The sequence below is a fragment of the Rattus norvegicus genome, chromosome 3, assembly GCF_021556685.1.
Source record: "Rattus norvegicus strain SHRSP/BbbUtx chromosome 3, alternate assembly SHRSP_T2T, whole genome shotgun sequence".
In the NCBI taxonomy this organism is placed as follows: Eukaryota; Metazoa; Chordata; class Mammalia; order Rodentia; family Muridae; genus Rattus; species Rattus norvegicus.
This window is the reverse complement of record NC_141536.1, coordinates 53,716,623-53,735,430: the sequence shown is the minus strand read 5'-3', so window position 1 is coordinate 53,735,430 and position 18,808 is coordinate 53,716,623. Positions and strand designations below refer to the sequence as shown.

At 36.3% G+C, this 18,808-nt stretch overlaps 1 protein-coding gene across 19 annotated transcripts in view; it reads right to left on the bottom strand.

The window, feature by feature from the left end:
• Positions 1 to 18,808, bottom strand: part of Ppig (peptidylprolyl isomerase G) — a 31,248-nt gene that overhangs the window by 6,668 nt on the left and 5,772 nt on the right. For 9 of the 19 annotated variants that reach the window (NM_001431485.1, NM_001431482.1, NM_001431480.1 and 6 more), the window contains 11 exon segments: positions 1,360 to 1,447; positions 3,383 to 3,550; positions 5,608 to 5,815; positions 11,792 to 11,931; positions 12,026 to 12,055; positions 13,292 to 13,379; positions 14,520 to 14,564; positions 14,838 to 14,945; positions 15,322 to 15,396; positions 15,486 to 15,563; positions 15,950 to 16,017. In NM_001431485.1, the coding sequence (NP_001418414.1) occupies positions 1,360 to 1,447; positions 3,383 to 3,550; positions 5,608 to 5,815; positions 11,792 to 11,931; positions 12,026 to 12,055; positions 13,292 to 13,379; positions 14,520 to 14,564; positions 14,838 to 14,945; positions 15,322 to 15,396; positions 15,486 to 15,546 (1,011 nt within the window). In that variant the 5' untranslated portion in view covers positions 15,547 to 15,563; positions 15,950 to 16,017. 19 annotated transcript variants of the gene reach the window in all.

Sequence of the window (18,808 nt, the reverse complement as noted above, 5' to 3'; positions counted from 1 at the left end):
TCTAACTCACATGAACAAAAGCTCTTTTAGGGCCTGTAATCATTTAAGTTTGTTTAAGTTTAAATCCATACTGACAGATTAAAAACAACAACAACAACAACAACAACAACAACACTTCTACCAAATACAAGCTTGGAAGCCACTCTAATTTAAGTCAACATAGAGTAAAGATTTATAGATGCAGATACCTGTCAGAGCACTGGGGAGACAAAAATGACAGAAGTTGACATAAATAAGTTGTGTAAAATTAAAAGAGAGTAAGAATGATTTTGGCTCTAGGGAAACAAGTACACAGGTGGTCGGTCGCGTGAGTCACTGTGAGGAGCAGCTGAAAGAGCTATGGCCCTGAAGAGTAAGTGGTTACGCTGCACTCTCTGGATGCTAAGTCTGAGGTGATCATTAGCCAAATAAACTTCTGGTGCCAAGAGCAGATGGAGCTGGGAACTATCGATATCCATTGAGAGTAAAAGAGCCTGTCTAAGGAGTATATGCAATTTAAAATGAACCAGAGTCTTGACGTAGAGGTCAGTACAAGATAAAAAACAGTAGTCTACATTTAAGATAGACTGGCTTAAGAGACAGGAAAAGATAGGATGAAACAATAGAGAATATTGTAAGGAGAGATACTAAGTAATGACTGAGAGGATTTAATGGATTTTGTAACTTGGAACCAACCAGACAGGAAATGCTGTATTCGGTAGACTGTAGATAGTAGAACAACTACAGGGTAAGAGGCCAAGATCTAAGAGATAAAGTATAGTTAAGTTTCTTTGAAAAAAAAAAAAAGAATCTTTGAAAAAAATTACTTAAATTCTAATACGAAATTTAGGAGAGAGAGAAAGAGAAAGATGATCATTAATTTTTACTTGGCTCTTGGTAAGAATAGAGCTATCGTGGGTAGAAAATTACCAAAAGTCAAAAGATTTCAATACCCTTTACATTCTGATTTTATTTTAATGCTATTTATTTTTGAGACAGGGTCTTATGCTAAGCCCAAACTGACCTGAAACTCAGTATGTAGACTAGGCTGGCCTCAAACTCACAGCAATCTTCCTGCCTTAGTCTAAGCTATGAGACACCACATCCATCTCAATCCCATTTTAAGCCACATAAGTATATAATCTAAGGGATGTATAATTTTAAAACTGTACATCTCCTGAATTTTTAGTAACTTCAATAGTAAAATGGCACTTAAGAATATTTTTTAAAGTATGAAACTTCTTTTTCCTTATAGTGCTGAGGATCATAAATTCAGAGCCATCTACATGTTCTACAAGCACTGAGCCATACCCCAGCACTCTGAACTCTTTAAGAAAGACACATGCAGTATTATTAACATTCTGACAAAGAATCACCTACCCTTGGTCCTCTTCCTTTAATCTTCCTGCCAGACCTAGTAACTAAGAATCGTCGCTGGTATGAGGCAGGCTGGGAGTTAGGTGGGTTACTAGAAACAAGCAAAGGGAAAGTTTAAGCATATTACTTTTATAAAGAGGAATCTTCACACTATAACTTTACTGATCTAAACGAATACATTTAAATTCCTTTATATAATTAGGAGATTTTAGCACAAAATGCTATCAGATCCCAGTAGGCATTAATGTCTATGGCTATACCATAGGCGGAATGCGATTGATCTTGGAAAGAAAGACTTATTAGTAAGGTGAAAATAATTTGATAATGCCAAGGAAACTAAAATATAATATAGCCCAGAGGGCTTCCAAACCAAGAGAAAGGAAAACTACAAAATGCTTTATCTCCCATGAACATTTGTGCATTAGTAAAAAAATAATGGACAAATTAAGCAATATATATTAGGCAGAGACAAGTTGGTCTGAATCAGCCAAATATTATTCATATTATGATATATATCAAACATGAAACTAATTTATACATAAAATAAACTCAATAACATTAATATAAGTGATATTTGAAACATTTAACTTTAGTATTCACATAGTTTTCCTTTACTCTTTGTTTTACTCAATGAATCAAAATCAGTCTAACTTTAAAGCTCTTTTGTGTATTATGCAAAGTGTGGCATATTTTTATTGTACCATGCTTATAAATTTTTCCATTTATAACTAAATTTCTCATCATGACTAAAAAATATTTGAAAATTTTAAAACTTTTCCCATATCATTTTTAAACATTTATTATGTATACAGTGTTCTATGCTGCAGGCCCACAAGAGGGCACCAGATGGCATTATAGAGTGATATGAGCCACCATGTATTTGCTGGGAACTGAACTCAGAACCTCTAAGAGAACAGCCAGTGCTCTTAACCTCTGAGCCACCTCTTCAGTCCTCCACATCATTATTAAAATGACTCATAAAAAACAATAAAGTTGGTTGGGGATTTGGCTCAGTGGTAGAGCGCTTGCCTAGGAAGCGCAAGGCCCTGGGTTCGGTCCCCAGCTCTGGAAAAAGGAAAAAAAAAAACCAAAAAAAAAAAACACAATAAAGTTGATAACATTAATAAATTTATGTAAAAATATTCAAAGTAATTGAATATCCCAAATTTCATTACAGTATAATTAAGTCAGGTTTGGAGAGCAAGAGTTTTATACGAACTTATAAAACAAGGTTCATTTTCTTTTTTGGTGTGTGTGTGTGAATACACATGCATGGAAATTCAGGTACACATGTTTGTGTAGAGAGATCTGAGGTGACCTTGGGTGTCATTCCCTAGGAGCCTTTCAACTAGTTTTTTGAAACAGGATCTCTAACTGCCTGGAGTTTACTGGGTAAGCTAATTTCATTGGTCAGCAAAGCCCAAGGGTTCACCCATCTTTACCTCCCCAGAACTGGGATCACAAGCATGCCACTGTCCCCAGCTTTTAATAAAAGAGATTTCAGCAATGAAACTACGGTTCTCATACTTGGAACAACCTGTAGGAGTCAAGTCTCTCCTTAAACCATAGGGTCAGGGTCTAAGGGAAAGTACACACATTTACATACCATTCTGTTTTTCTTGTTTTGTTATTAGCTTCAGAGGACCTTTACTCATTAGAAATCTATTTGTGGAACAGGAGGGGTCTTGCACCCATGTACATAGAACATATGAACACATATACACTCATATGAAGATATGTATATATATACCTATGTGTGCTCACATACACAGAATGAAAAATTAGCAAAATGAGTCTTTTAAAACATTATATGACCAACATACCAAAATACCATCTTGTTTTACTGGTTTAACATCTTGTTACTAATGCCATTTGGAATGCCACCTAACACATACTATTTACACTGCAGAACTTTTTTTTCTAATTAAAATAAGATTTCATTGGGATAAGTTCTCCAGTTTAATATGATCAAAACCAAAAACATGTATGGTAACACGTAACAGAACTATAAAATACACACACTCACCACTCTCTTTCTCTTTCTCTCTCTCTGTTTTTCCTTTCCTTGTCATCAGCTTTAGGAGGACTCTTCCTCATTAGGAATCTGTTTTCTGGTATAGGTGGGATCTCTTCTGGACGGACAGTAGATTGGGGCTGTGCATCAACATTGTCTGCTTCACTTTCACTGGACGGGCTAACAGGTAACATCAAAGTAAGTTCTATTTGGTTCTCACGTACCTACCTAAAGTTTCCAATTGTTAGCATTTCTTTTCTTTTGACATTACACATTCAGTTACTGTGTACGTAAGCACGCATGCCATGGTACACATGAGAGGTCTGAGAATAACTGCAGGAACCATCTTTCCCTTTCATTATCTCAGTCCAGGGTAAATTCAGGTCAGGAGGCTTGACTGCTAGGCCTTTACATGCCGACTCATCTCATCAACCCAACATTTCTTTAGTATCAAAATACATATATCAACCTGTCCCTTTCAAAGATGTGACCATGTGGTAAAAATTTTTCCTTCATTCCCCACAACTAACTAACCAACCAACCAACTCAACCAACCAAAAAAAAACAAACAAAAAAAACCCACTTGCTATCAAACTCAAAAATACATATCTATAAGATATACTAAAATATGGAACTCTGTAGGTAATAATACATTCTGAGAAATTTTTTTTTCTTTTTTCTTTTTTTCGGAGCTGGGGACCGAACCCAGGGCCTTGCGCTCTCTAGGCAAGCGCTCTACCACTGAGCTAAATCCCCAACCCCACATTCTGAGAAATTTAAAATACAGGATGGGGCTGGAGAGATGGCACAGTAGTGAAAAGCCCTGGCTGCTCTTCCAGAGGACACAGGTTCAATAGGCAGCACCCACATGGCAGCTCAAAACCTTCTCAACTCTAGTTCCAGGGGATCTGATACCCTCTTCTGACCTCTGTGGGCAGAGTATGCAAGCATCTATGCACATACAAACAAAGACTAAAGAAATTAGTTGCTTTTGAGGTAATAAGTCTATTAAGTTTTAATATAAATACATTTCAAACAAAAGCAGAAAATAGTGACAGAATCATCTGTTCTCAATTCATATACTTCTACCAAAGCAAAAGAGAGAAAAAGGGACCTATATGTACTGCTACAAAGTAAGGACATAACTGTTGGTTTGCTGTAATTCACATATCTTTTAAAAAAAAAAAAAAATCCAAACCTGGAGTGATGTTGTATACCTACAATCATTACTACTAGGATATGATATAACAGTTTCCTCTAAGATTAAAACATTCTATCCTGGCTCAGTGGTTGAGAGCATTGCCTGCTCTTCCAGAGGTCCTGAGTTCAATTCCCAGCAACCACATGGTGGCTCACAACCATCTGTAATGGGATCTGATGACCTCTGCTGGTGTGTCTGAAGACAGCTACAGTGTACGTACATACATAAAATAAATAAATCTAAAAAAAACAAAAAAAACCCAACCAGCCAAACAAACAAACAAACAAACAAAAAAAACCATTCTATCCTGCAGGAAGCTACTTAATCAGGAAAGTAACCAACTCAAAACTGTTCAGGAAGTCCCTGAAACTGACAAAACTATTAAGTCTCTCCCTGCAAAAGCAGAGCCAAGCTGCAAAGATTCTCAGACAAGACAAACTGCAAATGATTCTTAGACCAGATCAGTTGCTTAGAAGCAGAAACTGATCAAGCTGCCTGGAAGAGGTTTAGACAAATTCTGCTACCTGAAAAGGACATGATGCAACCTATTGACCTGCCTGCAGGATATGCAATGTGCTTCAGGTTCCTAGCTTTATGAGCTGTCACCTATGCTGTGGTGGGCTTTTGGTGATGTGACTGAGTAATTTCTGCTCTTGTGAGTAACCCCAATAAAACTCACTAGTTCACCAAGTTAGACTTTGGTAATACCCATACTTTATTCTGTCATGGATTCCTATCTGGGGCAAGTAGATATGTTTGTTGCATCTTCTCAGGAAAAGTTTTGCCATGCAACAGGGGATGAGGCAGAATAACTGAATTTGAGGCAGCCTGAGGAACTGGAAATGCCTCAATGAAACCAATCTAAGAGCCCTGTAACCTAAAACCAAAAGCATCACTTCACTGGAAGAACATAAAATTAACTAAGAACTTCTGTTGCATGATCTCATACCACTGTTATAAAACCTTTCTATTTTAATGTTCTTACATAACTGATTTTTTTTAAAAAAACATAATAGACAACACTAGTATTACAGACCTTTTCTTGCTTTTCTTTCTCTTCTTCTTCTCCTTCTTATGCTTTCGGGAATTTTTCCTATGTTTCTTTTTCCTTTTTCTGGATTTTTCTTCAGAAGCGCTTTCAGAATCAGAAGAATCAGAGGAGGACTGAGAATCACTTGAGCTATCTGAATCACTGGACGACGACGAAGATGATGACTTATGCCTTTTCTTTTCTTCTTTCTTAACTTTAAAAGCAAAAGATTCTACTCAGTAATTTCAGACAAACTTACGAAGTAAAAACTTAACTTTTTCTATAAATTTTTGTTATGTCCAATATTAGATATTTTGTTCATTCAGTCATCTCAACTCAGAAGAGCAAAACAGTCAGGACTTGAGGTTAGAACCTATAAACTTCTAGACTCATGAACCAGAATTCTATTAAGCCAAACTATTTCTGAAAATAATCAAGCTCCAAATGCTAAATCATGCTAATTTTATGAAACATTTGAACAGAACCTTTTCTTTTTTTCGGAGCTGGGGACCAAACCCAGGGCCTTGTGCTTGCTAGGCAAGCGCTCTACCACTGAGCTAAATCCCCAACCCCAGAAAACTTTTAAGAAAAAGAGTAACATCTAAGATTCCTCAGCTTCTAGTATTATAGTTTTCCGTTTCTTCTATATCAAAACTGAAGGTGAAAACTTAAAAAACAAAACAAAACAAAACTAAACACATTACTATGTCAACACAGGAAGGTATACTTCACTGGCACCAAGCTGCAACTTCATGACTGAGTGAGCATTCCTCTAATGATTAGAAACAGAGCTTAAAGCACAATCTCTTTTTTTTTTTTTTCGGAGCTGGGGACCGAACCCAGGACCTTGTGCTTGCTTAGGCAAGCGCTCTACCGCTGAGCTAAATCCCCAACCCCCAAAGCACAATCTCATAATCAGAAGTAATTTATCAATAGTAACTATGTTTAAAAGTTTCTACAAAGAACTAAAGAGATGGCTGGGAGGTTAAAAGCACTGGCTGTTTTTCCAGAGGACCCGAGTCAATTCCCAGCACCCACACAGCAGCTCACAAATATTTATAATGAGATTTGATGCCCTCTTCTGGCATGCAGGCATGTATGCATACAGAGTACTCATACATACATAAATAAACCTTTTTTTAAAAAGTCTCTACAAAATAGTTTCAGGTTAAAATTTTATTTTGAGTTAAGGAATCAATCCTTTTCTTTTGGACTCACTCTGTAGACCAGGCTGGCCTCAAACTTGGATATCTGCCTGCCTCTGTTTCCTGAGTACTGGGATTAAAGGTTATGTGCCACCAAACCTGGCCAGGCAATCAATTTCTTAAATATTATTTTGTTATTACTATCATGTGCTATGATGTGCGTACCATGGTTAGAGGAAAATTCTGTAGAGTTCCACTTTTAGGTAGGCTCAGGGACTGAACTAAGGTCAGCAAACTTACATGACAAGCACATTTACCTACTAAGCCATCTTCTCAGCTCAGGAAGTAATGTTTTAAAATGTCTTGAAACTTGGATGTTTTAAAGAACATATTGATATAAGTAAAATTATCACACATAGGACATATGAATTTTTCAAAAGGTAAAACCTGACCCATTTAAAACTGTTCTAACTCAAACCAGGATGGACTTGAAAATACTTATTTAGGCCAGAAAGGGGTCAACATGCATATACAGAAAGAGGAATTTCAACAAATTAGCAAAAGATAGACTTAAAACCATCAGGTCATGATGGTATTAATCAATTAAAATATAAATAAACCATTCTGCCTTTTCTACATATGATTTTATCAATACACAAAGGGATGCTGCTCCTTCTCAGAAGGGTTCCAGCAATGAGTAATGCAGGCACTACAATGGTGTGTCTTTTGGAAACTCCCAAGGAAGCACTGAATGAACACCAATTGCAGAGCAGAGAAAAACCAGTCAGCCCTGCGTGACTCCTAGTCTCAAAAAAAGGGGGCTGGGGGTAGGGACTGGGGAATAAAACAAAACAAAGCTCATCTTCAGTTTTCTAAATGGATCTACTAATGGGATTTGAAATGGGATTTGAAACAGAAGCATAAAACTATGAAAAGTGGGATGGAGAGATGGCTCAGTGGTTAAGAGCACTGACTGCTCTTCTAGAGGTCCTGAGTTCAATTCCCAGCAACCACATGGTGGCTCACAACCATCTGTATTGGGATCTGATGCCCAATTGCCCAATTCTGGTGTGTCTGAAGACAGCAACAGGGAACTCTCACATCCATGAAATAAATAAATCTTTAAAAAAAAAACAAACATGAAAAGTAGAATTATGAAAAAGCCACATCACAATGACCTAGCTGTATGGCAAGCCCCTGGCCTTACTATGCCTCAGCCTCCCAAGTAGCTGGGACTACAGTTATGCCTGGCCCAAACAAACAAACACAACTTCAACACCAATTTCAATGTTCAAGCCTTAAGTCCAGACTCAAGCAACAAAACGACTAACATTAAGAAACCAGACATTGCTACGTTTTGATCAAAGGGGCATGTAAGATTATGGCACTGGCTATCCTTTAAAAGTCCTTCTTAGGGAAAAAAGTAAAATATCTGTAGATAAAACATGTATCTTGAGTGCTGGAGAGATGGTTCAGTGGTTAAGAGCTTTGGCTGCTTTTCCAGAAGTCCTAGTTCAATCAATGGCATCCACAAGACAGCTCACAACTGTCTGAAACTTCGGTTCCAGGGTATCTGACACTCTCACTCAAATGCCCATGAAATAAAAAATTTAAAAACTGTATCTGAAATTAGCTTCAAATAGGAAAACAGCCAAGTCCAATCGATGACTCATACACATCCAGAAATTTGAGTCAAGTGTGGCAATATAGTCAAACCCTGCCTTCAAGTAAACGTTGGTGAGGGGAGAACTATCTGGAGGTAGGTAAAACAAAACTGTCTATGTGTAAACTGTTGAAGCTGGGTGATGAATATGCCCATTATACCTACTTACATGTATTAATATTCTCTATAATTGAACAAGATTAAAGGAAAAAAAAACTGCATCTTTGGACTCCATTGGCTTCCTTGCTACAGGCCTGGTATTTCTTCACTCAGTATCTATTGTAGCATATTAAACCCAAAATAAAAAAAGCTTCTCTCTGAAGTTACTGTCTTTGACCAAGAACCTTGGCCTCGGGGTTGGGGATTTAGCTCAGTGGTAGAGCGCTTGCCTAGCAAGCGCAAGGCCCTGAGTTCGGTCCCCAGCTCCGGAAAAAAGAAAAAGAAAAAGAAAAAACAAAAAACAACAAACCTTGGCCTCTGATTCTGATTCATGGTCATTATGAAGCAGCACCATACCGGCACATGGGAACAAGGTATAAAAGCTGAACATGCCTTCCTAGTCATGTTCTCTATCAAGTAGAAGGTTCTTGGGGCATAATAAAGCTGTGTATAGAAATCATGAACTCTCAAAAGGCTATTGTTAAACCAGCCATGCTATTTCATGGTGTCCTCTATCTCCTTTCTGAAAGCTAAGTCAACTTTGTGTAGAATTAAACCTATTTATCTCATGAATTCAATTATTAATATGAACCTAAGGTCATTAAAACTGTTAAAGCAGTGGGTATGAAGACACAAAAACTGAAAAACCTACTAATATATACTTTTAATAACCAAAGGGAGGGGTTGGGGATTTAGATCAGTGGTAGAGCGCTTGCCTAGGAAGCGCAAGGCCCTGGGTTCGGTCCCCAGCTCCGGAAAAAACAAAACAAAACAAAAAAAAAAAAAACAAAATAACCAAAGGGTAAGAGATATCAAACTTTTAAAAATGTTTTTAAAAGAAAATTAATTCACAATGAATATAAGTCAAAGAAATACCAAACATATATAATTTCTAGGTAAAATGAAAATAATATATCCATCAAAGTAATTTGACTGTGTCAAATACTTTATCACATAATTAAGAAACTTTCATTCACCAGCTCCCACTTTTATTTTGCATTGGAATTCTTAAAAAAAAAAAAAAAGCACATCACACTGTTTTTTATTTATTATAATGTGTGTGCGTGCATGGGCAAAGTAGTCATGGAATCATTCTTTTTCTCATGTATATGGTTTCTAGTACTAAGTACTGCCAGCCTTGTCACTTGCTAAGACAACTTGCTAACTCAAAAGCTGATTTAAAAGCTCATTCTCTCTACCAAGTGTATGAAATATACCTTAAATGACCTTATAACTTTAAAATGTACCTATACTTCCTACCAAGTGTATAAAATATACCTTAAATGACCTTTGAAGAAAACCAGAAAGAGACTGAGATCTGTTTTTTATAGTGATGGAATTTGTTCAATTTTCAGACATTAACCATAAAAAGAAAATAAATTGTTTTAGGGAAAGTACCTTCAATTTGAGCTTTGACAGGCCTTAACCCTTCTTTTTCAAGTTCATCAATGTTATTTTGAATAAACCTAACTGATATACCCTTTTCATTCCAATCTTTTGTCAGGGGGTGGGCTGGAGGAGATTGAGAATGTCAAAGAACAAAGAGTAAAAAGGCCAAAAAAAAAAAAAGAAAAAAAAGGTAAAAAAGGCATTTCAACATCAATATTATTCTATTAGTCCAGTAGATAGTAGCTAAGTTTCAAATTCTGTGTTAATCAAAATTTAAAAATATGATTAAGTCATATTAGGATTACAACAAAGAGATGTAATCTTTAAAGTCTACCAATACATTTAAATGAGCAGTATACAGTATGTACTAAATACCATGCCAGGAAATGGAGAAAATGTACTGTATTTATAGAGTATATTGAAAAGTTCTGGGAGAAATTTAGATATGAGCTCTATCTTCGCACATTTCAGAAAATAAGGTTAACAGCAAACAGGTATTGCTGTTTATAGATAATCTATGACTGTAAAGTTTGTATGGATTTAGAAATTAAATTAGCTAATATGAACAAAAAGCAGAAAGATTTGGGAGCGACACAATTGATTCTGGTGTAACACAACACACATATTCCTATAAAGCACTACATTAAGGAAAATTAAGAACAAATGGCTTTGGTGTGGTGATACTTATCTGTAATTCTAGCACTTGGAAAGCAGAAACAGAATGAGAATTAGAAGGTAATAAATTTGAGGCCAGCCTAATGGCAGTTAGCTAGGTGTAGAGATGAACCTTAATTCCAGCACTTGGGAGGCTGTGAGTATCCCTTTGAGTTTCAGGCCAGTGTTGTCTACAGAGCAAGTCCCAGATCAGCCAAGGCTACACAGAAAAACCCTGCCTAAAAAAGCAAAACAAAACAAAAAGTGGACTACAGGAAAACATCAGGAATACTCAAAACCTTCATTGGTGACATATTTTAAAAAGACAGAAAACAAAAGTAGTGATTTAGTTTTACTTAGACTAAATTACTAAGAAGTTAAAAAAAAAATAAGTCTAATGGCTCTAAAAATAACAGCAGTTTGCTCTTGAAATTACACTTTTTATATATACCTATAAAGGCAATTAGTCAAGTTTTGTGCATTTACTTTGTGTGTAGACAAGATTATACATAAGCAAAATTCTTTAAATATTTATTTATTATATATAAGTATGCTGTAGCTGTCTTCAGATACACCAGCAGAGGGCATCAGATCTTATTACAGATGGTTGTGAGCCACCATGTGGTTGCTAGGATTTGACCTCAGGAGTCCTAGAAGAGTAGTCAGTACTCTTAACCACTGAGCCATCTCTTCAGTCCAGCAAAATTTTCTAATACAGCAATTGGACTGGAATAAAGGCATGTTTCCAAAACAAACATTCTAGCAGATGTGACCTATATTCGAATTTGAAACAGAGGTCCCACCACTTGGAGGGCAGAGGCACCTGTGTACGTGCACATATCTATGTATACAAGACACTCAGGTCTTCATGACGAGACCTTGTCTCACCACTCCCCAAAAGAGACTGAAGAAAGTAGTGAATAATTGTCTGCAGAGGACGTACAAATGCTAAACACTGTGCAAAGTTCTTTACAAGTATAATTTTCTTATTGTACTTATGGTATATTGTCCATGACTTCTGAAGAACCATAAATGAGGCTATGCTCTGACATAGACACACATGCAGGAGCACCCACAAATTAGGAAAAATTGACAGAATACATCTAAACCCATAAAACCCCATGCTTATAATCTCTGCTTATCTGAGCCAGAGCACCCTTAGCTGTGCACCCATTCTTACCCTTAGACTTGGGAACCAGCTCTCCACAACTGAGTATCCGAACCTCAGCAAACGGTTTGCTAGCAGCATCTGTTTTCTGGTTTTCGATCTCTCTCACAACTTCCTGACCAGAGATCACTTGCCCAAAGACAACATGATGCCTAAAACATCAAGTGTAAAGGTTAGTAAATAAAAGCTTCTTACTTTTAACACAACAAAGTAAAATATGCTGTAAGATATTAAAATAATCCTTACCCATCTAGATGAGGAGTTGGTTTCGTTGTTCTTTTGGAAGTCATCAGATAAAAGAATAAAAACAAAAACAAAGTTAGCTTCTATAAAAAGAAAAGAGTGACTGAAAGTAAGAAATCATGTACTGCCCTTACATAGCAGAACCTCATTATGAATGCGAGGATTTTCCATGCAGGTTTTAAAGCTCGTTCTGAATACAAAAGTCATACCCACTTACTAGTAAGTGCATGAATAGTTGACATTAGAGTTATTCCATCCACTTGTATTTCTACTTGTAACTAGGTTTTTATTAAATATTCCTGATTATATGATGTTATGTTATATTGGCACTGCCAAATTTACCAAATCTCTCTAACTTATGGGTTTAACAACAGTACTTTTCACCCTAACCTTTTAAACAGTTCAAGTGGAGGGTTTTAGAGGAATTGAGAGAGGTGGGAACTGTCGATCTGATGGCTCTGAGATGTATTTGTTGAGCCTGAATAGAAATAGTCTACTTAGTTTCATATATTTTAAACATTTAATTGTAGGCACTTCTGCATGAAAACCCAAGTTCCCGACCTCTCTGGAATATCTCAAAATTATAGTACCTAGCACATAGAGTAAGTGACCAGTACTTAGTGTTCCTGTTTTCTTCAACACAGGTATTAATACATGAGATTCCATGTTCCAACAGGCTTACTTATGTTATTTAACTTCTCTAGGCTTTTGAGCTTGTTATGTATGATAGTGAGTAAAATTTTGCGTTGAAGAAAAGCTGAATTAAACTGGGTCATCTCCAAACAAGAGCATAATGGTACATGTACTGGGGAAGCTAAGATGGGGCTCAAGGAGACTGGTCAAGAGACTCTTTCAAAACAAACTCACCTGAATCTAAAGAAAACACTTATTGTTCAATGCATTTTTTTCCAAGCACCCCTCCCCCTTTTATTCTCAAGCTCAACCTTAAAACTATGTGTTTGAAGCCTGGTATTTGTTTATGTAGAGACATACTGGTACATAAAATTGCTCATAGCCAGATAAAGTATTTGGTGTACAAGCGTGAATTTGATCCCTAGAATCCACATTGAAAGCTGGGTACAGTAATGGATGGTGCTTGATGAGGTGGATGGATTCCAGAGTTTGTTCTTTGACAATGGATGCCTTAATCCACTTATTACTTTCTCAGCAAGCTATGTCACCTGGGACTTTTACTATAATTTTACAGTCTCTCTCTTATAAAGGGAATGGGGAAGGTTAGCAGGGATATTTGAGACCTTAAATACATACATAAAGAACTGAGAGCCATTTGTATCCTTCCCTCTGTTGGCCATTGATAAGAGAAACTCTTTGTTGTGTTTAACAGCAAAACTCTCATCTATATAAAGAGAAGAAAATTTTCAGTTATATTGGAAATATAAGCTTCAAGACACTTATCGTCCAAGGCTGGAGATGGCTTGGTAGTTAAGAGGCTTGCTGTGCAAACATGAGGACGGATGTAGAAAATCATGTTGACCATTGCATACTTGTAACCTCAGCGCTGAGTGCCTGGCTTGGGCTTCAGTGACAGACCCTGTCTCAGAGGACTAAGGCAGAATGGTACAGCACCTGATGTCTTCCTCTAGTCTGTACACATGAGGAAATGCTCACATTTGCTCACACATGTGCATATACATCATACCCACAAAAATTCATTTTCCATTCTTGTTCACAATGGAAGTTTTCCTGTTTATTTGAGACAGGGTATTGCCCTTTAAACTAAGTTGGCCTCCAAATCCTTCCTCAGCCACCCCAGGGCTGGTATTCCAGACCAGTGCTACTACGCCTGGCTCCATGTGTTCCTTATTGTCAAACACAAACGACAAAGTCAGGTTATGAAGGAAGAAAGAACTTATCATGGATCAATATTTACTTCTGTAATTTTAGATTTATCACTAATTTTTCCTCCCTGGTGTGAAGGATTGAACTCAGAGTCCCATGCATACTATCAAGCACTCTATCACTGAGTCTAAAATACTTAAAAACTCTTGCCTACCATGAACAATGCCCTGGATTTGCTCCCAGCACTCTACTAAAAATAAACAGCAATATTTGAAGAGTATTCCTTACATTTTTATCCCTTTCCTTCATGAGTGTGGAGAGAGAAACATCATAGTCTAGACTCAGTAACTTAACCTCCATCAGAGAAGTATTTACTTCACTGATAAGAACTTTTCTTCTAATTTTTAATTAGCATATGAGAAAAAAAGTATGAGAAATTTGAAACAATATTCTCTTAAATACCAAAGTAAAATATGAAAACCAGGGGAGGGAATGGGGGCTTATGGATAGGAAACCGGGAAGGGGAATAACCTTTGAAATGTAAGTAAAGAAATATATAATAAAAAATTTAAAAAATATAAAAACCATTAAGTTATTTCTACATTCATATGCTTATAGTTGTATGAAAACTCAAGTTCCAGACCTACTATAACTTATAATGAAATGAGTAAAAAATAATTAAATGTAAAAACTTTACCTTCAAAGAATCCTCCATAAATTGATTCTCCTCCTCTTCCATTCCCTAGTTATGAAAAACACTCTTAGAACTCAGGATAGTAAACTCAGTCAAATACTTCTCATCAAATACGTATACAAATGATTCTGCATCATTAACACTCAAAGGAATACAACAAATTATAAGACATCGATATAATTTCAATGACAAGAGGACTGACTCTTGTAAACTGTCATCTGATCTCCACTTCCCCGTTCAACATGCACTACCAGAAACCTTTAATTTATATTTAACAAAAAATATAAATTTCTTGGTCTTTTATGGGACTCAAAGTCTCACCTTCACTGAAGTCACCACCCTGAACCATGAAATCCTTGACAACTCTATGAAAGAGACAGCTCTTATAATGTAATGGCTTCTGAGTTGATTTCCCTGTCCCCTTTTCACCTGGAAAAAGAAACAGTCATAGATCAATGAAAAGAAGAGACTGAAGTATTAGTAAAGCCCATATTTTTCTAGAGAACACAGAAATCAATCTCAGATAAAATCTTATCACGACTAGTATTTATTTTTAATTGACTGATGAACTTGGATCTTTTGAACCCGTCTATCTCTGTAACTCAGGCTGCCCTTACACTCACAGCTCTCATCTCCGCTTCCCGAGGGCTGGGATGACCGGCAAGCCACACCTTGCATGTGCCCACTATGGTCTGGAGTCATGCTCTTGCCTCAGCCTGAGTTTTGACATTTTATATCTTCATCCTAATGCAGGGCTCACAGCTATTATTTCTAGGAATTAGGACAATTGAAAGTGCAAACAAACCTGTACAAAGACAACGAAAGTTCTCACACGTTTTGGGACATACATCGGAAAATAATTCAAAGACAACTCTTCCAGCTGAAAAAGAAGGCATTTGGTTTAAATTTTTTGACTACAGTTTTATATTCTAGTATAAAAATGTTTATTAGAAAGAATAATATTCTTACCAGGTTGATTATTAATGGCAATGTCAAAAAAACATCGAGGACGCTGAACCTTTATTCCCATGGTTCCGACACTTCAGTCTGTGAGTGTAACGTGTAGAGTTTTAAGGTTAGCTAACAAAAACGGCAAGGACTTTCTATTAATGTCGAAAAGCAAAATCTATTGCACAACAACTACAAATGCTGTTGAATTTATTTTACATTTGTTTCCTTGGGATAACTCATTATGATTCTTGGAGATTAGACTATACTTTGAGGAAAAGAGAAAATACTTTAAAGATTACAGCATAGTTAATTACTGGGCAGGAGTTATACTAATCTTCTTTATTATTCCAATTTTAATAAATGTGCTCCAAAAGACAGCAGTCATTATCATATAAATTTCTATTTTACCAACCAAAGATTGCTATCCCATACAGAATTCTACATTAAGTCTGTAAAACTAGAGAACAAAATTTGCACATTACCTTTCAGTTTAGGGGAAACAATAAAAAACGAAAACCCACCAAGGATAACTGAGTCAATCGTTTTGTTCCTAGGAAAGAAAAATGAAAGTTCTGATTACAGTGTAAGATATTAAAGAAAAATACCGGGGATGGAGAGATGGCTCAGCGGCTAAGAGCACTGACTGTTCTTCTAGAGGTCCTGAGTTCAATTCCCAGCAACTACATGGTAGCTCACAACCATCTGTAATGGAATCCGAAGTCCTCTTCTGGTGAAGACAGTGACAGTGTACACACACATAATAAAAATAAATCTTAAGGGGTTGGGGATTTAGCTCAGTGGTAGAGTGCTTGCCTAGCAAGCACAAGGCCCTGGGTTCGGTCCCCAGCTCCAAAAAAAAAAAAAAAAAAAACGAACAACAACAACAACAACAACAAAAAAATCTTAAAAAAAAAAAAGAAAAAGAAAAATACCAAGTTTCTGAACAGAACCAAAAATGAATTATCTAAGAAAAGGAAGAGGTTTTGTTTCTAAGGCAAAATCTCACTATGTATCACTGGCTAACTCTGTACTCATTATGTAGCCTAGGCTGGCCTAAAATTTGTGGCAATCCTTCTCCCTCAGCCTCCTGAATGTTGGGGTGACAGGTGTATATTACTACACCTGACATGAAAGGTGAATATTTTAATGATACCAATATAAGGTAGATAGAATTCTGATCAAAAGCATATTCAATTTTACATAAGGTTACTTCTGGTCATTAGCAACAGTCAATGACGGGCGCATAATAATGTGTGAAATACTATGTAGGAAGTTTGTTTGTTTGCTTGTTTGTTTTGGAGCTGGGGACCGAACCCAGGGCCTTGCGGTTGCTAGGCAAGCGCTCTACCACTGAGCTAAATCCCCAACCCCTCCCTATGTAGGAAGTTTTATTTACATGCAGGTACCTTTTACTTGACATTCTTTTTATAAATCATTTATTTTAAGGATTTATAATGTCTAATTATAATACTTGGTAGGGAATGATACAGTAAGGCAAAAAGCTGATAAAGCAAAACTGGCAAGTATTAAGTAACAGCCAAACAGACTACAAAAATAATCATTTCATTTGCTCAGAAGAGACTGAAATACATATACTTTTGTTTAAACTATCATACCTAAATAACTAAGGTGCCTTAGCAAACAGCCTGTGACACATTATACAGGGTAAGCAACACCCTGAAAGGTCTACATTCTTCACTCTTAAGTCTTCCTTTTGCTTTTCTTTCTTTCTTTCCTTCTTTCTTTCTTTCTTTCTTTCCTTCCTTCTTTCCTTCTTTCCTTCTTTCCTTCCTTCCTTCTTTCTTTTTTTTCTTTGGTGCTGGCCTCACACATGGTACTTGTGTTATACCCTTGCACAACTTAGATGAAATTTTGAGACAATTATAGATTTACATCCAGTCATAGAAAATCACTGAAGGATGGGCATGGTGGTGCATTTCTTTAGTCCAAACACTAGGAAACTAAAGTCAGGATGACAGTGATATTCTGTCTTAAAACAAAACAAAACAAAACAAAACAAAATCTTCCATGCCCATACCTTTAATCACAGCACTTGAGAAGCAAAAGTACATGACTCTAGAGGCTATCCTTGTCTATCTACATAGAGAGTCACAGGAAGCAAAGCTACATTAATAGACACTCTGTCTCAAAATAAAATTAAAAAAAACTAATGAACCATGTTGACACTTTGAAAAGTCTCTCAAGTTACTGAACGGGACAGCAAGGCAGTACAACAGTTAAGATCAATTAGCTGCTTGTCAAGAAAACCAAAGTTTGGGGCTGGAGAGATGGCTCAGTGTAGAGCACTGACTGCTCTTTCAGAGGTCCTGAGTTCAAATCCCAGCAACCACATGGTAGCTCACAACCATCTGTCAGGGGATCTGATGCCCTCTTCTGGCATGTAGATGTACATAGAGCACTCCTATACATAAAATAAATAAATCTTTAAAAAAAGAAAAAGAAAAAGAAAAAAGAAAACCAAAGGTTGAGTCCCAGCACCCAGTCATCTCTTACAGCCACCTGTTACTCCAGTTCCAGGGTATCACTAATGTCGTCCTCTTGTGACCTTTACAGATACTGCACACACATGAATACACATACATGCAAGCAAAACGCACCCACACATAAAATAATAATTTTTAAAATAAGTAAAATTGCTAAGATGCTATTACTAATTATTACTAGAGACTTAACAGCTACTAGTCATAAATAGGATATTTCCTCTGTATTTAAGACTCTTAAATATTACTTAATAATATCTAAACTCTGAAACAATAAGACCAACATTTAATCAATTTCTCATTTTTTCCAAGAAAAAGAGCATTTCCAAGACTACATTGCTAAGATTTAGAAAATTTAATTAAAAAAAACTTAAGCCCATAAAAATTTCAAGAAAATGGCCATACAATCCTGTATTCCTGGCATTCCAGAGAGTCATCTTCTAAAATGAACCTGGGCTCTGTAGCAAGACTGATTTCAGTGGGAAAAAATTCATCACCAGTTGTCTCAGAAAATAATCAAATCTTTTGGGATTAATTATCTGTGAATATTTGATTGTCACAAATTTATTATAGCCTGAATGAGCTATAGCTAATAATTATAAAATCCCAGATTTGAATTTTTTTGAGAAATAATTACACCTGGCACAGTGCCCCATTTTGTACAGTCATCAGCATGTGCTGCTCCCATTATAATGATGGAATGCATGTTCTAGTTTGACCTTGTTTCCATTACTGCTTATGAACTGAAACCATTATCATCTACTTGATGTTATAAACTCAATTTACCTATTCGACTTCCTCAGAAATGAGTGACACTGATTTTTTTTTTTTTTTTTTTAA